General features: G+C 42.5%; 1 protein-coding gene across 3 annotated transcripts in view; it reads right to left on the minus strand.

Annotated features, from left to right (window-relative positions):
• The window catches only part of rapgef6 (Rap guanine nucleotide exchange factor (GEF) 6), a 144,519-nt gene that overhangs the window by 4,753 nt on the left and 116,383 nt on the right, over nucleotides 1-23,383 (minus strand). The window contains exons 20-32 of one of the 3 annotated variants that reach the window (XM_086179483.1): nucleotides 22,447-22,461; nucleotides 18,224-18,464; nucleotides 15,216-15,383; nucleotides 14,891-15,106; nucleotides 13,194-13,405; nucleotides 12,547-12,670; nucleotides 11,379-11,402; nucleotides 9,031-9,251; nucleotides 7,939-8,112; nucleotides 7,558-7,704; nucleotides 7,181-7,300; nucleotides 4,672-4,930; nucleotides 623-1,164 (exon numbers count right to left, since the gene is read on the minus strand). In XM_086179483.1, coding sequence (XP_086035609.1) covers nucleotides 623-1,164; nucleotides 4,672-4,930; nucleotides 7,181-7,300; nucleotides 7,558-7,704; nucleotides 7,939-8,112; nucleotides 9,031-9,251; nucleotides 11,379-11,402; nucleotides 12,547-12,670; nucleotides 13,194-13,405; nucleotides 14,891-15,106; nucleotides 15,216-15,383; nucleotides 18,224-18,464; nucleotides 22,447-22,461 — 2,463 coding nt within the window. The remainder of the gene's footprint in view (nucleotides 1-622; nucleotides 1,165-4,671; nucleotides 4,931-7,180; nucleotides 7,301-7,557; nucleotides 7,705-7,938; nucleotides 8,113-9,030; nucleotides 9,252-11,378; nucleotides 11,403-12,546; nucleotides 12,671-13,193; nucleotides 13,406-14,890; nucleotides 15,107-15,215; nucleotides 15,384-18,223; nucleotides 18,465-22,446; nucleotides 22,462-23,383) is intronic. The other 2 variants (XM_086179485.1, XM_086179486.1) reach the window with 2 other exon arrangements.

The raw sequence follows: 23,383 nt of genomic DNA on the forward strand, positions 1-23,383 counted from the left end.
TGGAGAAAAAGAGGGAAGGGAGTGATGGGTGATGGGGTGGGGTGAAGGGGGGGGGGGTTGTGTGGGGAAACAAAGGAAAATAATGGAAAAATTAAATCAAGGTGATGTTTCACTATCACACCCAGTAACTATACATGCACCAAATGAACCAAAAACATAAAAGTACAATGGGATGGATGGCAGTAGCATTCAGACACAGACAGCTGCAGCTAAAGACTGCCTCCATTAGCTAGCAGCCTGGAGAGGACTGACACTGCTCTGAAGCAATACATGCCAACATTGTTGAGCCTAGAAGCAGAGAACTGGTTGAATAAACCACTTAATCATTTGGTGTTGGCTATTTTCTTCTCATTTGCTAATCGATGCTAATGCTAATTAGAACTACAGAGATTTGCCAGCTGTTCAGCAGAGGAAGACAGGAATCGAGCAACAGAGGGTGGCGTTATTAACTCAATTTACTGGCGAATTAAATGTAGGAATATGAAGAGCCATCTTGAGATTGGAGAAAGTGTGGAGCTTCAGAAATGAAGGCTCAGAAGGAGAAGAGGCTCATTTCTACAGTAATTACAGTTAACTGCTCAACGCCACACTGTGTTTACAGGGAATCAACCTGACCCCTCACCTATCAGGCCTTTCTCTGTGCTTGATGTCACCGTTTTGTAGGCGGGGTCTGTGCTTTGCCCTCCCTCTTCATTGGTGGGTGAGGAAGGGTGCTCCGAGGTGTTTCTCCGCTTTATCGTCCCATAATTCCCTTCGTAGGTGTCCGACAACGAGCTGGATGATGCCCAGCTCTGCCGCGACTGATTAGACAGGTCCGAGCACGACTCTCTGGAGTGATGCTTTGTGTCCTCTTTCGCTAACATGTGACCCATGGCCTCCACCTCCGCTATCGGCCCGGCTAGCTGTGTGTGCTTGAAGCCCCCGAGGTGTGAATGAGGGAGGGAAAGAGGGTGCCCGTGGATGCCGTGGTCCCAAGGTCGGCAGGAGGAGGCGGGGAGGCTCTGGAAGGAGTCGTGTGAGTTAGAGGAGCAGGACGTCCAGCTGCCCCGGCCGCTGTCGGCAACCGAGTCCAGAGACGTGAGGTCTGGGGTCAGCTCCTCCGTGGAGATGGAGGAGGTGAAGGTGGAGGCTCGTGTCACGTAGCCCCGAGCTGCAGACGAAGAGCTGATTGGAATGAGAGACAGAGGTGGGTTACTTACTGACGAATGCTCGCCATGTTTGCTCTGATACGTGCGATGTCACCTCCCTGGCACTGCAGCACATTTGAAGCTGCTGCAGGGCCGGTGGACTGGATATGTAAACTTCAGATGTTCACAGGGTTTATTTGAGAGATGAAAAAAAGCTTTCGACACACCATCATAGAGATGATGTGAGTCCCGGATAAGCATCAAGTCCCATACAGAAAAAGAATTATCCAGGTTTCTCTTCTTCCTCGTGTTAAAATCATTTTGTCGACAACATACTTGATAGCATAAAGAACAGCAATGTGGGAGTAGCAGTATTGTACCTTTACCAAGCTGCAAACCAAAAAGAAATAAAGATGGAGTCAAGGTGAAGTCTGAACATCACAACAGTGGAGGTGAAGACAAATCAGTGCAAGTGACAAAGAGGAAGAGGAGGGCAACAGAGCTGTTCAATCACTATAAAAAGCTCTTGGCTGGAGGACGTTCAGGTCAGGGAGTCATATACCAAGAGAAGATGATAAATGAAAAGAGGATAAAGTTCAGCGTTACAAGGATGATGTGTGTTGTCTCTATAGTTTCACACCAAACTGAGTTCTGATGAGTTATTGCACAGATTTCTCTCCACCCCCCCCCACCTGTCCAACTAAGTCACGATGACTTTCCAGCCGTTTTATATCATAAGCTGCTTTTACTTCTTTCCAAAAACAACAAAAAAAAATAACATCACAAAATACAAATCTGTCAGTGTGAATTACAAAGACAAACAACTTCTCAAAGAAGGTTTGTTGTTTTTCTCTCTCCTCAGCCTCTTGTTATAAACCAGTAGTTTGATTCACTGTCATGATTTTACTGGACAAACAAGCCAGCCAATGAAACCCAGGCGTATTTAAATAAATAGGCAGATATACAGCAAGGATGCCGAGGTAGTATAACATCAGAGAGGCAGACGGATTACTGCAGCCGACAACATTATACGGTCTCCTCTTTATGATATGGCATGGCCTGATCAGGAAAGAAGAATAAACAGTCAGCAGACAATAAAAGAGGTGTGTTGTTTACTCGGCCAGATTAAAAAGCTGCATGCGTGAAAACTGATATGTTGTTAAAGGAGAAAAGGAGGAGGCCAGTAATTGTGGGATGCTAATAAAAACCTGGTTTGTTTATAGCTTCTCGCCCTCTTGAGTTTAATGAGGAACAGCCATAACTGAAGTCCAGCTGGGAGAAGAAATGAGCGGCTTAAGGTCACGGTGGACCGTGTCTTATTTTAATACTACATCATTTTTACCAAAGAAATGTGTCGAATGAGCAAATACATGTAGGGACCCTCGTAAAAGTGCTACTGGTGTTTGTGTTAGAGGAGTTATTTCATACGCCTTAAAGTGTCTATTCCTTGATAAATAACGCAGTTTTTGAGTCTTAAAATCATGTAACCTTGTTCGGACAACGGTTTTCATCAAGTTTCTTGTCACATTCTTGATACTGTATTAAAGTCCCACTGTAAGTTTGAGCTCTGGAAGATGTGGACGATACCACACGCTGAACTGTAAGAGAGCGCGCCCGGTACGTATAGAAGCTAAGTGCACAGGTTCCACTGATCCCCAAGGCCCAGGTGGATTTCAGGAAGGATATACCGGTACCTAATTGGCTGGACAGAGATGTACGGCGCCATCCCTCTGGTCAAAGCAACAGCAGAAATAAAGAAAGATTAAAGTAAAAAAGCGGTTAAGATTTTAGAGAGATGCCAATTTGTTCAAAACCAAAAGAAATGGGTTTGGGTGGATTAAATTCACTGTACTGTAATTCTAAAGAGGGAAATGTTTCAGAATCCTAATAATCTTTCATACGGCCATGACAAGTTAGGAAGTGAAGGGTGCCAGCTGACCGAGAGGGATGGAATGGTAGTGAGCACACAGGGGAGCGTGGAGAGGATTGGGGTGCCGCCGTGCAAACTGCAGTCTCAGTGCTGTCTAGAGTTTGATGCAGACTTTTTATTATTAAAAGTTGTAACCAGGCAGTTTGAGACCTTCCTCCAAGACCTGAACCCAGAGAGAGAATAATATCGGAACGAGGCGCAGTTCCCTCTGGAGATTACCTGTACTAAATAAAACCTGTGGTTTCACCATCCAGGTGTCTGAAGAGCGACGTGTCAATAACAATGAGGATGCATAATAAAGTTTGTTAAGAAGCTTCATTGCAACAGCATTAACTCCCTTGAACTTCAACAGAGCGAGAACAGACTCGGTCGCCGCCACAGTCGTCGAGGACATGACTGACTTTGGGCATCTTCGCTAAGCGGAAACATTTCACTCTTAGGCGGGTTAAGTTTGTAGCCCAGACACTCAAGCAAACATCCTCAGCACATTCCTGGTACTTGGAACTGATTCAATTTCATTTCTTGCATATAAAAGTAGGTCATCTGCATATAAAGAGAACACGGGCTCCTTCTCTCCCATGATAGTTGCTGAGTGAGCGCAGGGCAATGGCCAGGGGCTCAGTGGAAAGTGCAAATGGGAGAAGAGAGACGGGACAGACTTGTTTCGTGCCCCACTGCAGAGGGAAATTCTCCTGAAGGAATTTGTCTGAGCAGAAGCAGAGGGCGAAACATGCAGGAGGCCAACTCATGAAATGATTTTCTCTCCAAACTCTAACCTCTCCAAGACAAAATAAAATAAAACCCGCTTGACCTGTAATACGCTTTTTCAGCATCTAATGAAATTAACACCTCCAGGCATCAGGAAGGAGGCTTTTTTTCCCCAGTGAAGTTTGATCTTCAGAAATAACTTCAGGAATAACTTCCTCTTAACAAGCACTCTGTTTCAGCGAAGCACTTAGCGTTGAGAGGGTCTTTATGCTACCTGACCCTGAGGAATACAACATCACGTAGAACTGTTCAAATTCCTTTAACTGCTCATTACGTGTCGATCAGTATCAGAGTTTGATGATCCAGTTCGTGAAGCTAAAAGCCTCCAGGGTTTCACACCATTTTCATTTGTTGAGGGTCAAATTTTCTTTTGAAGTCTTTCTTGGATCGGGTGAGAGGGAAAGTAGGTGGCACGGAACAACAGCAGCGGGAAAACACTCAACCTTTTAGATTCAAAGTGCTCCAGATTGTGTCTTTCATCTGTCTGAATAATGAAGACGGAAATGTTTGAAAGAAATTATCTTCACAAAACAAATTTACACAAATCAAGTATCTACAGCTAAATAAAATGATTGAACCCTTAATTAAAATACTGAAGCCAACTGAGCCAAAGGTGCTGCTTTATTCCTCATTTCGTTTCCCTGCTATTGTATTGAAAACATGAATGAAGGGCTTGTTGGGAGAGAAGAAGCACTGGAATGGGATGTTGCTCATTCATACTTACGTGTGAACACATTTGTACTTCAGACTGTACTGTTACCTGCTTAGAAGCTACACTTTGAATTTTAATCAAAATGAATAAACTCTAATTCTAGAGAGTTGCTCATCTGTACAGAAGTGAATTACCTTGTGCTGGGTTGGTTGTAATCGGCATTGTAGTGTGCGTGTGTTGCCGCCGAGCTCTCGGCAACTCCAGCAGCTGTTGTAGTACTAGTAGAAGAAATAGTAGCAGTTGTAGTACACGTCCTGCTGCCGCTACTACACCGGTCGTCAAGCCCCGGGGCAGGTACAGAGTCGACTGAACAGATACTGGAGCGGGAAGAGATCTCGCTGTGACTGGAGTCCGACAGGTTGTCTGCTTTACCGGCTGGTAGGAGAGTGTAACCTGGACAGAAGTGAAACACAGATTATCATGATGATTATAGAGGTGAAGACGTGTGTGTGTGTGTGTGCAGGTAGTGAGGTTAGTGAAGCGAGGATATAAAAAAGGGCACTAAGGGACAAGGATGGGGAGAGAAAGAGAGAGAGAGAATAAAGGAAAAGAAATGATGACCAAAACAGCTTTCAGTGAGAACTTCTGCTGCTTTTTGGATAAATTACCAAACACAAGTAAAAGTAATAAGTACAGAAGTATCCACCACAATTACTACACCTAAACCTGTGTTCACATGGACACCAATATTCTGACAATAATTAGAGCCTCATGCCTCACATGGCCACCTCAATCGTGAGTGACTGATTCAACCAGATCGAGAGGGAGGTGTAAACTGATAGAAGCAAGAATATCAGCCAAAAACATTCTCATTTCGATTGGTTCTGGTTGCAATTCATAAGTCTACCCAACATAGGAGAGAGGACATACAAACATGTGACTGGACCCCAAATGAAGCAGGCTGCTGGGAGACAAAATATTTCTGCTGGACACCCTAAAACATTTGGATTATTCAGAAGAAGATTGTACGAGGCAGGAATTCACCGAACCATCGAGCTAGCAACAACAAAGCAGCACAAAAGAATACTGCCGAGGCCAAAAATTGTATTTCTCTGTCACACTTCTATCTGGAGATGTGTTACCATGGTTACAACCAGTGAAACCTCTTTGCATTAATGCTCTGGGACATCTTAACACACATTTCATTGGATCTCATTATTTATTTAAATTGCCTTAAAGGAATACCGTCCACGACAACACAGCTAATATAATTAAACTCCTCTCAACTTCCCACTTTTCTAAATCAATCTAATACTGGAGAATGAGGCTCAACAGTGTGACTGACCCTGCAGCCGCAAGAGAAGCAAATCAGAAAACTAAAACAGATGACGGCTGACTTGAGAGTACAAAACTAAAGCGGAAGTTTCTGATTCCTCATCAAACTAAAGTTCTTAAAACCACGCTGCCAATGAGCGTCATCCTTCCTCCATCAACAGCAGGTGATGTCTGAAACAGCGAGGGTACCTTCTGTACTTGTGACGATTCACAAAAGAGGTTGGAGTTAATCAGCTTAGGCGTTTATTAACTCAGTGCAGCAGAGAGTCAGTTATCGGGAGCAGAATTCACTTTCAAACGTGAAGTTAAACATGAAAAGTTGAAAAAGTGCAGACATAGTTAGTATTTTGCTGTGGGATTCTATTTAAACACACAATCGCCTGCTGAAATATGTAACTGCAGGGAATTTAAACCAGCTTAACAATAAAGCAGCGCATGCAGAAGAAATTCAAGCACCAAACGAGGACACAAAAGGAGGATGAGTTTGACAATGGAGACATGTTACCCCGTTTTTGAGTTACAAAAACAAAACTTAATTTGAGGATTAACAAGTTAACCTCTCTACTCTTTCTTCTTTTGCAGTGTCACTTAAACATAGTCTCTCAAAGTATTTGTTGCTGCATCAGCTGCTTCAAATGTTCACGGTGAAAACTTAATCCTCTCTGCGATTCAGAGGAGCTCTCAAAGCACAATGTGAGGCCATCACTTGAAAAAGCTGCCTCCTGCGATGATTTGCCAAGTGCACAAACAACAGAAACTTAACAAAAAAACAATTTGAAATACAACTGACATCCCTGAGTTTCCAGGTTTGACTCTGTCAGACAGTCTTCCGTCTGGTGTGTCTGCCTGTGCAGAGCCAAAGAAAGGGATTGGGGCTGACCGACCTCCTTGCTCTTTGCTCTGACAGCCCTTCTTTCTTATCCTGAATCGCGGAGGGTACAACCTGTCTTTTTGCCTCTCTGACTGCCACTGGCTCCTGCCTGGACTGACTCCTCTCCCTCAGTATCCTCAATGGTGAGATCAGTCTCTTCCTGATGGGGGATTCTGAGGGGACTCTGAAGGCTGGAAGACTGGGAGGAGACCTAGCGGGGGTCTCAGGATGCTCCTCATACGTCTTTGTGCTTTTCGGCATCGGACGTCTGTGAGGCATTAGCCCTACAGGGGTCGCTGAAGACCAGCTGATCTGTTGCTTCGATCTCCCTGTCCCTTGCTCTGCAGGATGAGAACCTCTCTGAACTGTCTCCTCCTGCGTCATCGCTTCCACTTCACTTCTTTCCACTTTCTCTGCTGGATTCTCTCTCTCCCTGCTACTCTCTCGGCTGTGCTGTCTGGTCATCAGAAGGATCCTCTTGTGGAGGAGAGCCCCACCTATGCCGTAACTCCTCAGGCTGACGGTGCCAGCTTTTGTGCTGGCGTCACTGGTTAGCGATGATGACGATCCCGACAAGTTCATCTGGCTTGAGTTCTGAGGTTTGGCCACACCTCCCACTGAAAGCAGGACAGAAGGGGATTGTAATCAATGTGAAAAACCACAGTCTGGCTACAGGAGCCTGAATTAAATGTGGTGCAACAAGATACAATTTGTCAAATGCCAAGATTTTCAAGAATCTCTGAACTTAACATTTACAAATATTCACCACAGACATCTTAACCTCAGTAATGTTTGCCTGAAGGTCACTTATCCTCTAAATCTGTTCTAAGCCCAGTCTTCACATAAATAAAACCAAACAGCGCCTGGTGCAGACCTTTGCGTGGGGAACCCTGTGGCGACACCGTGGGGCTGGAGTGAAGGGAGGAGATGGTGGAGACGGTATCATCAGACGGTCTCTTGGTGTTCCACTCATCTGCTGAGTTGACGGGAGGTTTCTTCACCACCTGGGGAGAGCTGGAGTCTGGACAGGAACAGAGGTAGCAGAAAAGTACATTTGGAGACCGAATTACACTTGCATGTATACAGCGTCATTGAAAACAACCTAATCACCAATCAGCGATTGCTTAATGGATGACAATAAAAGAATGTGTACTGCACTGTGTACTGTACAGGTGGAAGGATGCAGTAAGATGAGAGATATCACCCGACATAAATGAAACAGTGATGGTATAGCGAACGCTGCAGCTGGACTCACTGGGTGGGCCGATGTCCTTGGCTGTACTCTTCTTTCGTAGGGGGTTCAGTGGAACCTGGACCTGAAGGACTTGGGACACCCTGTTTTGGGTTTTCCCCGAGGGCAGAGCTGACCGTAGAGACACCGGAGACATGTCCGACTTGGTAGATCGCCGCTCACTCAAGTTCTTTGACACTACATCGGTATGAAGAGGAACATTTATGAACAAAATCGAATGATTCTAAGTCATCTACAAATCTGAAACCTTTGCTAAAACACAGGGTGATACTTTAATATCAGACAGAGACGTTTTCTAATACGTTAAAGAGCAAAGTGCTTTACTGTAAAGCACCGAATTCAAGTTGTAAACTTTTTCAGGTGCATTGTTCTGTCTACGTACCTTTAAAGATACTTTATGCTAACACTTGGACTAATTTCCTGTAGGACATTAGCCGACACACTAGGTGGCAGTGGCAAGCTGCTAATACAAACACAAACTATGAACAGTTTAAAGTCAGTTTTAATCCAGTGAAATCAGAGCTTTGTAAATTGACTGGAAAAAAACACAATACAATAGACTGTAGCACATATTGAAGTATTTTTCATCCTTCCACCTTTTTCAGAATAGTATTTCTAAAAAAACAATATCTGATGCAAATGGGTAAAATGTTCTGAGTATTTCCAAACTCTTGTGGGCATGTGTCAATATATGCAGGGCCCTTTAACCTCCATCTGTGTTTTGCACAGTGCAAGTGCACGTGTCCGAGCCATCCAGATTATTTAAATCATGGATAATCTGTACACAAAATCAGGAATGTGACTTCATGTTTTATACTCCAGGTGTGCCTGCTCCTCAGCAAGCTGCTATTTCTATTGCAGATACAGGAAGAAACAAAAAGGTTTCTGCTAAGGAGCCAATTGGTTGTTTGTCAAAGATCATACAAAGTTGTCACTGTTCTGTTAAGTTCCTCTTTGATCTTTAAAGTAAATGGTAGAAGACAACAAAAATACACCAAAGCCGCACGTTGCTGGACATATGGGGTATTTCACGAGGGCTGGTGGAAGACGGCAACTGCAGTGTGTGTTTGCACTCCTCTGAAATGGTTGACTCACATGTGCTGTAGGCCGGCTCACACTGCAGAGACATGATCTGGTGTTTCTCCTCATCTATCTCCACTGTCAGGTTAGACAGGTACTGCTTCACTTTTCTGGCCATCTGGGCATCTTCATACAGCTTTTTGGCATTGAGAAGTGAGCTGCGACGGACTCGCTTCTTATGGGCACCGCCCTGCACATCCAGCATGTTGGAGTTGGTGCTTCCCTGACTCAGAGACCTAAGGAAGGGGACGGAAGAAAGGAAGAAGGAAGGTAGGAGGAAAATGAGGGCAGTAGAAGATGATGGAGAGAAGGAGAAGAGGAATGGGGCATGAGGTAGATGATAGATGACAAGACATGGGAGGCATACAGAGAGGTGAGAGAAATGGTGGATTGTTGATGGATGAGCAGAAGGAGAGATTGAGAAGGAAGCAGAAGGAGATAAATGAAAAGGATAAGACATAAACAGAGGAAACGCACATGGAAGTATAAAGATAGAAAAGACAAATTGAGAGAGGGAAGAAGAAAATGGTAAACAATACATTCCCTGATAAAATAGCCATGACGAGTCTCTTATCAAACACCTATTCTACCAGAAAATCTGTACATCTATCTTAGTGTTGGAGCAGAGCATTTAAAAACATGACCATGCAACTGGGAGGGAGGCGGCTCTCTTTGTGCCATGCTATCACAGTTACAGAACAGCTGAGCATTCTGTCAGATGGAGGCAAAAAGGGTTAGGAGACAAGAGATGCACAAGATTCGATATGGGGAATATTATGCCAGGATGCACAAATGAACACACACCAAACCTGAGTCAAATAGTATCTGTGAATATTCTCATGGTTTGTTTTAACTTGCCTTTCCTAACTAGCTTCTTCTTTCTTTTTTTTTTAGAACTGGTTATTATTTATATAAATTGTTTCACACTGCCTATGTTCGTAAAATATTGTATTGTTGTCATTTTTGCAGCTTGACTCCAGAATGACATTTGTTCAACTGCATACTTGTATATACACGGATGTTAACACACACACTTGTCAAAGGGATGTTTTTACAGCTCTGGATGCACTGATCCTGGTACTGACATCGCTATACCTGACAAAATATCGGAATGATGTGACAAATCATATTTGGACAGATTTCTCCAGTATATGCTCAGAACTTCCCTGTGTTGAGTGTATAAGTGGTGCTACTGCTGGTGTTGGTCACTGTCTCTGCCTTCCAATGGATGCATTTTACTGGGAAAACAGTTGCAAGTTGCAGAGTTCTGAAACAACTTCTAGGTTCGTGAATATTTATATAATGCAGCCAAACTTCAAGTCCACTTTCACACTTTTAGTTGGAACAAATTGAAGAAGAACTTCCAGCAACAGTTTAAAAAAAAAAAAAGTTTTGTTTTTCAGGGAAAAAGAAGAACAAATGTGTTGCTGCCCACAGGTGAATTAACTGAAGCATTGCAGAAACTTGTGATTGAGCTGAATGACAACTTCTTCCTCAGATGTCCTGTAGATACCCATTAAATAGATGTGGAGCCGTAGCCAGGAGATGATATGATGCTGATCTTGTTAGAAGAACCAAAAAGGTGTGATTTTGTGGGACAAGATGTTCCGGTCGGTGTTTTGTTTTGGGACCTCTTCTTTTCTTACAGTGAGTGAGCAAACCCTGGCGGAGGGCACGCAAAAAATGATCCGGATTAATAACGAGTCGTGTCAAAGGAACAGGATTGGCATGAGAATATTCTTTTGGTTGCAACATCTCCTTCTGCAAATGAGTGGTGTCTGAGGGACTTATTCACAACTAATATATGTTTGAATAATTTCCTTTTTTTTGGTGATTTGTGCAGTTTGTGTGTATTTACTGGATATAAATGAGTCGTACAAATATATTTTCAAAGTCTTGGCAGTCTCCCTGGCAAACTATTGCTAAATAGGTTGAGAGGCCATTGCCTTGCTATTGTTGATGTGAACAGTCCTAATGACTTGTTAATAGTTGGAATGTTGCCAGATTCTAGACTGGTAGTCTGACTTTATATCTCAGAATAATAATATAGAAAAAAAAACATCTCTGTTTCTCAAATATTGGCCAAATGAGGTCAAAACAAACATTATGTATTATTTCAAGCTACTATATGACTCAAACTCTCATGAACAGGGCAAACAATTAATGGGTCACTGACAGACGTCAGTATGGCTCAGGTGGATGGACACTGTAAATGGATGGGTTAATGATACACAAGCAATGGTAAAGGTTGGGGGGGGTCATGCAGCTCAGGGTGGTGGGCGACAAAGTAGGGGTGCACAGTGGATTTAATTTCTGCTGGTCCAAACCGAAACGGGATGAAACCAGTACCAGGACAAACTTACCCTAAACTCTTCCACCTCTTCTTCCTGCAAGCAAGAGGCGTGAAGATTGAAGCATAAAGACAAGTTCCAGGGACGAGAGGGAGGGGGACGGGGAGGAGACAAGACTATGTAGAGGTCATGCCACCACAAACAAACAGAAAATGATTGAAGATGGGAGGACACCACACATAGGACATCTCCCCATATCAACCTGAACAGTGTGTAATGGCCTTGTGCATCATGAAAGCACGTCATTGAGTTTATTCTGAGATTCCAACTAAACATCTGATTTCCTCAGCTTGTAGTATATAAGAAGGGTCTGCAGGGGGCAGTCATGCACTGCAGCAGTGAGACTGTGATCAACACACACAGACTGGATAACAGGAGACACACACTGCATCAATTCTACCTCCAGTTCCTGTCGATCCAGGCTTTGTGCCCTGGTGTTGTTACATTCCAGCAGAGGAAATACTAAGATCCATGAATCAGACAGGAAGTGAACGGGAATTGATCAAACCAGACTTCCTGTGCTTGATCCTGGTTGGTTGGTGGAGGAATGGTGGTGTGGTTCCCTGTTTGCCCATATTTGTAAGCCTCTCAGAGAATATCTAAAATCAACCTGACTATTGTAGACTTTTCTGCAAAAATGCCTCTTTCATAAAAGTGCTTCAGTCTGGCTGATAACGGAAGAGCCAGTTTCAAAGATGCACCTTTTTGAGGTGAGTAGTGTGATGTACTTGTTTGTAAAGCAAGTGAATGAATCCATCAGAAAATACAAATTAGATCATTTTATTCTGATTTTTGTGCTTGAAAAGCCCACCAATGTAGATTTCACTTTCCTGACTGTTTTCCCTGGCTGTCTAAGAGGGAATATTTAAGTGTGACACAGTTGTGATCCAGCTAATTAAAGCACTTTTATGTGGGAAGACAGAGGGCTCAAAGCCATGGATTTTGTGTCTCATTTTGCTCCAGAGAAAAAGAACAACTAAAATAATCAATGAGTATGTTGAATTAAAAAAAAAAAAAAATCAAAACAGAGGGGCCTTTCATTCCATCCCTGGTTATTTTAAAGTGGATTCAAATGATCCTTATCAGTCCAGTTGGCCTCAGCAGCATAAAGCAAAAGCAAAAATGTTCAGTCATGACGAGAAAATGTTTTTCTTTTAGCTGCCGTATCAAAAGAACCAACCTCTGTCGGAACATGAGGGCCGGGTCCATGTTAGCCGAAGTCATCCGCACCACATGTCTGATCTCCTTGGCGATCATCCGCAGCTTCTCAAAGTTCACAAGTCCATCTACAGTGGAGTCATTGCCTGGTGAAAGCAAGAAGAACAACACACACACAAATAGTAAGTGTGAAGTCAGCTGTCAGCCTTGCAATGGAGATAAATGATTTATATTTTGGGACATTTGCAAGATTAAATCTGAAACAATATTTCTGAGATGAATCTTCAAAGTAAAAGTCTTCTTGTTCTCCAGGAGATCAAAGAGTTGACTTTCTTTCAAATGAAGTCACACTAGGCCATTAGAGAATTATTTTCTACTTGCACAAACGGGGCAGCTTTTTTAAATTCTTAACATGTCCAGAAATAGACATTTTTAACACAAAACCTTGGGGAGGTTTAGTGAGGCTGACCTCACTAAATGTGATATGTGAAGAAGACAAGACAGGGAAGTGAACCTCCTGAGTGAAACCGAAATGGCCTTTTTGCACAAGAGGAAGTTAAAATGACGGAATGACATGTCACCGTTCACAAACTGACAATTCTAAAGCCTCGTCTAAAGGAAATGTGGTCACGTGCTACAAGCTAATATGTGAGCGATTCTGATGTTCACCTTCATGCAAAAAGGTGAGGTCCTTCTTGACCACTGGGAACAATGGGATGATGGGAGGCTGCATGCTCTGGCTGCTAAGGACGTTGCGGTACTTGGCCATGTTCCTGGAAGGGTCGAAAACGTCCTGCAGGTCACCGAACAGCTTCTCGTACTTGCTAGGCAATTTCTCCCACGAGCTCCGCAGCCGAGCCACCGGTGCCAAGTTCAAACCGCTATGAGATGGGGGGAAAAAAAGGAGGTGCAAAGAGGGCAAGTGAAGGAAGAGAGGGAGAAATAAATGAGTTTTGGTAGAAAGAGGTGGAAGGAAGGATAGATGTGGGAATGAGGAAGCAGAAGAGGGTTAAGGAGAAAGGAGATGGATGGAGGGAAAAGTTTATTTTTGTGTAGATCGCCGACTGCCCTTGCTTTACTTTTTCTACAACTTTCCTAATTTATTTCCTATTTTCAAACAATCCACCCTCCACACGACCATGTAATTCAGTTCACATGACTTAATGAAGGGCTGAGGTCCTCCGCATCCATGATCAATGGCTTCTACGACGCAGACACACATGGAGCAACCATGCCCCTGTCACCAGTTAGGTCATGCATCAGAGAGCCATATGTGCAGAGACTTCGTGCTGTGAGGAGGATTGTTAAAGGCTGTAGAGGGCAGACACTTCTGTGTTTAAGTGCCCTTTACAGCTGTGAGCAGAGGATCACCATACTGTGTGAGCTCCTTGATGTGTAAGCATCTCCAAAGGAGAAATAGGTGTTTTTGTCCTGCATCATGTCACATAAAATGGTAGGATAGTGAGGCACATACATGCATCCTTGGGAAGATGAGAACAAAAGTTAAAAAAGGGTGTTTTCTGGGATGCAGAAAAAAAAAAAACTATCATCACTTTATTGATTAAAATATCAGCAGTGACAGTTGAAGTTGTGCTCTTGAATAATTTATACAACAGATTTTAAAGCACTCTGCAACAAAAAGCAACAATGTGTAAAACACAACTAAATAACCCGACTGGGCGACAGGGAGCATGACCTTCTGTTTTTGAATAATTACCCTTGAGACTGGGATACTCTCACCACGGTAACTAATTAAACATGGTAATTGAGTGTCATCATGACCAGGTTTTGTCAAGAGTCTGCCAGCTATACTGCAATGATGCTCCTGTATAGAAAACACAATTAGTCAGGTGAATCATCCGTCTGTCTGAACAAAGAAGCATCAATAGCTGAGGGTTTACTACTCAAAACTTATTGTACAGTGATGAACGTGCGGGGGTGGGGTGGGGCAGGGTTAATCTCATGCATGCACACAAGAGTAAAACTCCTGTGTAGACACACATTTACACTGTAAGTGTGGGAGTTCATAGGCGTGCTGACACTGAAGGGCTTAAAAGGTCGAAGGAGTAAAGTTATATCCATCCTTAGCTTCGTCTGACAGCCATGTAGCCAAACCACAGTGTGCCGAGGGAATTAAAATCAACACAAAGTAAGTGTAACCGTTGCCATGGGACAGTCTTAAACACTGCTAGGTTGCAGAGCGGTATATGTGTGGTTTTGGACAATCAGGGCTGATTGTTTGAGCTGACAAGAAGGAGAGGGACGGATTTAGGGAGGGAGACTTGTGGTCAAAGCTCCTTGAGCAGGCAAGATGAAGTGAACCCATGACTGCTTACTGGCTATGTAAGGCCTGTTCCTGAGCTCACCTGATAATAGCAAACATAGAGTTGAAGTTCTTGCACTCTCTGCAATGCAGGGCGATCTTGATAAAGTGCTTAATGGTCTTCATCCTCTTCAGGGCATTGGGCTCTCTAAGGATCTCTGTGGCAACCCAGAAGGTCTCCTGGTTAATGACCTCCTCAAACTGTTTCAGATTGCCACTTCCCACTGAGGAGTCCAGTTTGAACAAGTCATCCACATACCTGCCAATGAAAATATGTTCAAATCACTCTGTTGTGAAGAATTCCCTGACTGTGTCTGTCTGTCATTCTGATCAGGAAGATTTATAATGCACCAGCAGATCCAACATACTCTGTGGACTCAATGTTCCTGAAGAGCTCAAAGTCTCTCATGGACAGCTGGGCAGCGACTTCCATGGTGCTGAGCTGCAGCAGCGAGATCTGACTCTCTCTTAGGAGGTCCTGGGCGTCCTCATCCGAACACAGTGTCTCTGTTTCCATGTTGTTCTTCAGATAGTACCTACAGGACGGCAGCAGGAGACAGATGGAAAGAGAAAATGAAACATTAGCATCAAATAAAATTTTTAAAAAAAGTATCTACAGAGGCTATGACCGGTCGTGCTGTGAAGAAAAACGAGAGATATGATCATAATCGAATGCAATAAAATCGTGGACAAAATGCCATCGAGGGATTCATGTTGTAAAATTCGAACAATTTGTTAAATCTAAGAAGTTTCTGATATTTGGAAAACCGCAAGCAAACAAAAACCCTGCAATAAACCAAAAAAGACACCCAAAGGAATAATCTCTACCCTCTGAATCTAAAGAGAAGAGGATACTGACTATAACAAGTACTGCCTAACTAAAATCAAATCACGGTATTTCTAGTGCTGCAAAACTACAGTGAATAGTTATCAGTAGTGTCCTTAAATGCTATAATAAGCCTACAAAAGAATGTAGATCCAGTGTTTCACCCAGCAGTAACTTTACATGCATGCTTAAAAAGAAAAAAAAAGAAAAAAAGAACATCTTCTCAATGTCCCTCTAATTAATATTTGATCTCAAATGTGCCTGTTTCCTGTCTCCAGTAAAAGATTAGTGAGAGGACAGGGGAAGCCACCCTGATGGTATTGATAAATGAAGTCAGCCTGATAAAAACAGTAGGAGAGAAGCACCGGTGCATGAATGAGAGATCATCTCCTTTTAGGCACTTTTCTGGGAGGCATTCCAGCAGCAGGGCATCTCTTTTACCTTGTTATCTGCTTCTGTGTTCCACCATGTCTTTAATGGTTCTGTAATATGGTCATCTACAAAAGCAGCACCTCAGTGCCCCCTAGACCTTCTGCAGGCTGCCCTCAGGGGTGAAATGCTGGCATGGAAGTGACTGTAAATTGCTCTTGTGCTACTTGCCAAAAGATCAGATGATAAGAGCTAACAAACAAGAGTAGGTGAGTTGATTGCAGTGTAAGCTGCATCAAGCTGAATCTACATTTAAGATAAAATAGATGTCACACTCGTGAATTACATCATTATTGAGAGTTAAAAAAGCAGAGGTGACGCCATAATAGGACTGCATTTACACGTTTAGATTTAAGCACTTAGAATTAAACCTGTAGATGCCCTAAATTAGAGGAGATAAAATTAATGATGGACAAAGTGGTGCAGAGTAGTACTGTGAGGCAAAGTCATTGGAAGCACGCCATCGTAAATGGCCGCTGGTGATGTGTATGTGTGTGTGTGTGTGTGTGTGTGTGTGTGTGTGTGTGTGTGTGCGCGCGCTTGCAGAGTCAAGGATCCCCTTGCTCCATCTATATGTATTTTGGCAGAGTTATCAAGACTTCATTTTGACTTGGTTGGAACCCTACATGCACAGATAGAAGAGGAGACATATTTTTTCCTACTGTACTTGATAAACTGAAGCCAAGCATGCTGAGCACACTCTACATGTACACCTTGCTGACACGGCACCATGTCTAATACTAAAAATAACAAAAAACAAACAGTGAGTGCAACTCTAAGAGTGCCTGGGAGATGTTCAAGTGTGACTCTATCTATATATATTTGGTCTTTCTCATAATTTGTGTTTCTGTAGATGTATCTACATAGCAGCCATTCAGTGTGTGCATGTGCGTGACCAGAAATAAGAAGGTGAAAGTCTGTATCCATCTTTGTATGTGCCCATGAGTGAGTGTATGTATGAATAATTCCAGACATGCCATGTTGGCTGCTGAGGCCTCCGCCCCTGACAGAGGATGAAATATTCATGGTAACCTAGTTGAGAGGGGACTGATGAGGGACCATAGGGGACAAGGAGAGAACTACCAGACAACAGCAGATTCTATAGGTGCAGTTCAATTATCCATCATGTCCTCAAAACATTCGTCCTAAAAGTCCACTTTTCCAAGTACTATCATGTCGTCACGAGTGGGAGACCTTGATAAACACCTCAAGACCAAACATACTAGAGTTTAGTGTGATAACCCTCAATGTTGAGCTTGATAAAATTAGAAAATTAGCACAGACAAGGCTATGTCATTTGAAAATGTTAGACCATAAATCAGATGTTCATGCTTCTCTCATCCCCCCCCCCCCAGTTGAAAATAGAGAGAAGAAACTTCCGCTCCTGAATGATTTTAAAATACCACTGCAACACATCCATTAGCCATTTCCAAACAGCTATGAAAGCTTTTTTTCTTGTAGTTTGTTCAAATCTCGGAGCTGCAACAATAACATCTGCACCTAAGAACCTGGATCCTTGCAAGATGTAACACAGGCCAGTGAATCAGGAAGAGAGTTTACTTGCTGAAATCCTACGGGAATAACCGCACCACTAAATAAGACCAATATATCATGCATGTACCATACATACTTTTAAAGCAACACAGAGCTACGACTCAGATAACTGGACAGCATTGGAATTTGTGATTGCAGATTCTTCATCATTCAGCACAGAGATAGAAACCTACCCACAGTCATATTTTTGAATAACACAGAAACAAAGAAATAAATTCTCCCAATTTTTGGGGTTCTGGGTTTGAGTCCAAGCACTGTGGGTCATGGCTTTGGTTCAGTCATTCAAACCTTCATAACAAAAATAGCTCTAGGCCTCCATCTCAGATTCTCCGTTCCACTTCCAAATGCTTTCCTGTCCAAGATTCCCCACTGATGTAAATACATCACCATGCATGTTTCCATGAGCAAAGTGATGTGCTGAGCAAGAAATATTGTTGCTTTTTGGTTCATTTTGATGCTGCGGTCAGTTGGCTCATGTACTTCACATATCATCTTAGACATAAACACTCATGTACGTTCCGCTGAATATGACAGTAGACACCAGTGGGACTCTTGTGTGTCTCTTACCTGCCGTTAAGCTGAATCCGATCAGCCAGTTTGGAGAGCTGATCAGGCAGACGTCGCTGTTTTATCACTCCCTCTGGGCTAACTGATACTTCGCACAGTGAGTAGGTCTCGGGAGCAGCGAGGAGGCCGAACTCATTGACAGTGTGGGCGACCACATCCTTGGCAGTCGTGTCTTTACTGATGATGATGTAGCAGCTTTGCTGGTCGGCTTTGAACACCCGGATCACCTGGTCTGGAATGTCTGAGAGCAAGAGAGACGGGAAATAACTTATTTATTACATGACGACTGGAGGGGTGGACATTTGAATGACTTGAGAGCTAGTGAGAGGCCAATTTCATAGCAAATGCCAGTGGGGAAATACAATTTAATGGCATGCTATAAAGACAATTTTGCGATTTTTGGCAATTTGCATTTGGACAAGGGTAAATGGTTTGATCATTTGCTGAAATTTACAATGGTTCCCAGCTCTTAACATTTATTACAGACATCTATGAAATATTCTACAGTCTCTTTCTAACCTTGCTGGTACATGTACAAGCGGAAACATCCTACCACATGGACTTAAGGATTGTGATCAAAATTAACCTATGACATGTCCAGAAAAATACTGCTTCAAATCACTTCCATCACTTTTTAATATTAATTAACTTTCCACCAAATTTCATTCAAGTCTGTCCATTATTTTATTAATTTTTTTGATAACCTGCAAACAAACAAGCCAACAGACATACACCATAGCTGACACGACCACTTCCTTGCATGTATCAGGCAGTTATATTAAGAGCCTCTACAACGTAAGCACACGCAGGCCAACACGCAGATTCACTGACATTCCTAGATTCACATAGGAACACACACACTGCTCTTATTCTTGCTCTGTAAACCCAAAACTCTGTGTGTACATACATTTGTATTACAGCCTTTTTTTGAGAGCGATTGCTCATAAAGTTAAAAGATAGAGTGAAATATCCTTCCCAGACAGGATGAGGGAAAAAAATGGCATGCGAGCGGCTGTGAATCACAGCAGGAATCACTGCAGAACACTCTCACTCCTCAGCACGCATGAGGGATCATCTGCCTGGCCTTACGGCTCAATCTGGGGATATACACACATCAGCACCTCTCAGAATGCTTTTGGTTATACATGAATTATTTTAGTTGTTTGTGCCGCGTTGTGATTACATTTGAGGTAAAAGCTCAGATTGACTTTTACATTCTGAGTTTATTACATGTCTATTACAGAGTAAATGAAAGGAAATCATGTTTTCCTCATTCAATAATCACTTTACTCTAAATGATTTGCTAAACTACATTGTTAAAGTTGTAACTGCAACCGCAAATAGCCTGAGGTTATTTTTAAATGAGAGGTTTTCCGGGGCAGCTGATGGCACACAGCTCACATGCTGCAATGTGTGTTAAATAATGGACCTGTTCCCCCGGAGTGATACACTGCATTAGAGATCTCTGTGTTTGAGTAAGGAAGAGGGTACGGCTCATTAGCCACTGGCAGCCGAGGAGCTTTAAAACAATGAGTCACTGAAGCAGCGCAGCGACAATTGCAGAGGGAGTCCTACACACTAGATGAAGCTGTCATACAGTTGCAATGTGTGTGTGTGTGTGTGTGTATGTTTTCACTGCCGTTGGTTTTTATCTTAAAGGAAAAAGTTCCTTGACCGATGAGTTTTTTCATGCAGCAAAGGCTGATCAGACACGACGAGCGTGTGCCTGTGATAGATTTCGTTATTATCATTACTACAGCAGTGGCAAAATACACAAAAACAAAAGGAAAAAGACAAATAATAAGACAGTTAAGAGAATGCTGATCCCACAACTCTGCTTTAAAGTGCAGGTGCTTCACTGTGTGTATACTGACACAGAGACGTTGATGATGCGTTAACAGTAGATGGTTTTCAGAGGAGAATTGTGGGAAGTGGCATCCCTCTGTGGAAATACTAGCCAGCTGCTTCTGTGCCTGCTGCACCTGAGATTTGGGACCTTTATTTCATTTACAATGTATACGCACCTCAATTTAGTAGAGGCAACAGGCTGACTCTTCTATTTCATAGTTATTTCACCACATCTCATTCGAGGATTTTTTTTTGGTCAAAAAGCTCTGTCTCACCTAATGATGATCTTTAATATGTTGTATATCTGTAACTCGAATGAATACAAATACTTACATTTTGACACTTATTAGTACTTGCAACATGGCCCAGTGAGAGTGCAGCTGCTCCCGCTCAACCATAAACACATACTCATTTATCTTGTGCAAATTTACAGTGATGTGCATTAACATATTTTCCAATATTTATTGGCTTGTTCTGTAGATTCTGTTGCTGACTTAAGTCTTATGTGTCATCCTTTATTCACTGTGCTGTAACAATAATTTACCTTGCAGGATCCATAAAAACTATATGTATGTACGTAAGTATGTGTACCTATCAATATCTGATTCCTTGATTCGACATATTGATTGTTCTGAAGGTGATCTCGACGACGATCTCTCTATGGATTGAAACTTTACAGAACATAAACTTTCAGAATCAAGAATCAAAGCTATTAGAAAAGTGTGGCTTCCCCTCTGTGTTGCTGCAGCAACAGAGCTCCTCTGTCTGTGTGCAGCGGGATGGTGAGGTGACGGTGAGCTGAGAGCAAGTCAAACGCTTTGTGTCTTATTAGTGGTGATTTGTGTTTCCAGTGTGGGAAGCTCTCTGCTAAATAGCTGGCTGTCAAATATGGGGGGGCCTAATCGTAGTAAATCCTTCGGATGAGTTGTGACCTGACCTGCACACAGCGACCATCATCATTACCCATCCAGGCAAACAGCCAATCAATAACCTTAAATAAGGCATCATTAATTTTCATCAACACTGGAGAATGTATGGAGTGAGAGAAGATTTCTAGGAGAAAAACGCCCTCCTGAGTTTTTGCAAACACAGCAATAAGGGAGGCTGCACACTTCACACAAGCATCAGTCGCCCTCCTCCTGCTGCTAGCACTGCTTCTCCCAGTCACTCCATCATAATCTCGGGAGGCAAAAATCATCAATCAATAAAGCCGGGTCTGATGGGTTTAGGGTGGAAAAGCTGTGGTTACACACCGCAAATTCTACGACTCACACACACACACACACACACACACACACACACACACACACACACACACACACACACACACACACACACACACACCAAAATGCCTCATGAGCATCCAACCACAGATAAGACTGGCATCTTCTTCTTGATAAATGAATAACTAATGAATGAATTAGCTAACAAGTACTGTTTATTTAGCCTTAGTGAGATAACACAGTGTAGCCATCTATTTGCAGTGGATAATTCTGTGCTGTCTATGCAATGGACAGTCCCTGTCAATCACACTGACATGAATCTAAAGTCGTGGATAACAATTGTTACATGAATGAGGGGGAAGAAAAAAAAATGCCAGAATGAAGGGATTGAAATATTTACAGACCGAAAGAAAATGAAAATCTCTGACATTGCTGGCTTATTTTCAGGACTTTTTAACATTTTGGTACAAAAAAAAAAAAATCACCAATGTTTATGCAATCGTAATAGATTTCAGATCACACAAAAAAGTCAGAAGCTCTGAAACAATGTGGCTAGAAAAGGGACCTGAAGTGCACTCAGAGGGTGCCAACATCCTCCAAGTCCATATATGATGCTTCTTCTTCTTCTTTCTTTTTTTTTTTTTGGAACAGATCTGCTCCAAATTTACAGTGCATGTTACATCACTCCAGCAAATCCTCCAAAATCCTAAATCCTACTGACAGATATAAACATAGCTACTCGGTGGAGGTAACGAGCAAAGAAATATAAACATGGCCGCCCACTCTCATGGTCACTCTGCTCCATTTTTGTATTTTCTTTCTAATAAACCAATTTTACTGCTGAAAGACATAAAACCATTTTCTACAAAAAAATATACATCCTGACTTATTCATTTCCTCTCACAAAGACAGACACACAAGTGAAGTTTAAACAAACCACAAGGTCCGAGAGCATGAAGGTTCAGTCTTACTTGGAATATAGGGTGGGTGTGCGTGTGTGTGTGTGTGTGTGTGTGTGTGTGTGTGCGTGCGTGCGTGTGTTCGTGCTCATGAATAAAGCAATATAGATAGTCTAGATGGGTGAGACATTTTGTTAGGAAAACATTTTCAGAAGCACAATCAAACAGTGGTATTGAAAGTCTTTATACTCACAGTAGAGTCCCAAAGCTTGGCAAGCAGAGAGGAGAATGAGAGAAAAAAAAAGTAAATATGAGAGAAAGAGAGTGGGAGGACTACAAAAGATAAAGTGGTTGGAAACATCATGACAGAGGAGAAATATGAGGAGAGACCAGAGGAGTTTCTACTATAGACTCAAATCTGTTCATGGGAAACCAGATAGGCTGAGTATGACTCATCATGTCAGCACTAGAACATCTGTTTAAAATCACAGCGAGAGAGAGAGAGAGAGAGAGAGAGAGAGAGAGAGAGAGAGAGAGAAGCAGAAAAAAGAGACGGGGAGAGAAAGTAGGAGAGGAAAAATGAAACAGGCAGCGCACAGAAGAAGAAACTGATGGTTGCAGAGTGCTGCTTCAACTTGAGACACACGTCTACAGTAGATAGAAGCTCATGAGAGACAGAAAGCACTTCAGCTCTGCAAATCAAAGCCAACTCAATACCTTCATGCCAAAGCTACATTTCTAGTACTGTTCTCAGCTCAACTGCTTGTGATTAAAGACGTTGAAGAAAGTGGACCAATCATTTACTCAATCAACTAATGATTATTTGAATCCTAATTATTGGGTGTGTTTTAAAATAAATGATTACTTGTATGGTCGATGAACATCAGAGAAAAAACAATGACAGGAGCTGACGGTGATTTCTTCCGTTGGATGGTTTGGCTCAACAAGTCCAAAGGATAATAAATCTTCAGTAAAAGTAGCTATAAAACTGAGTGTTTGGCATCGTTGCTTGACAAATAAAATCAAAAAAATTTACTATCAACATTTGCATAGACTAAGGTTGCTAAATGATATGAGAAGAGAAAATCTTTTAATGCAACGCTGGGTTCAGTGCAAGCACTTAAATGTTCAAGCAGCTAATATGGAGAGGAGCAAGAAAAATATGAATGAGCAACATCCTAATTTCCTGT

This window comes from Aulostomus chinensis, chromosome 15 (genome assembly GCF_037954235.1).
Source record: "Aulostomus chinensis isolate RoL2024-O1b breed Wild chromosome 15, RoL_Achi_v1.0, whole genome shotgun sequence".
NCBI classification, from domain to species: Eukaryota; Metazoa; Chordata; class Actinopteri; order Syngnathiformes; family Aulostomidae; genus Aulostomus; species Aulostomus chinensis.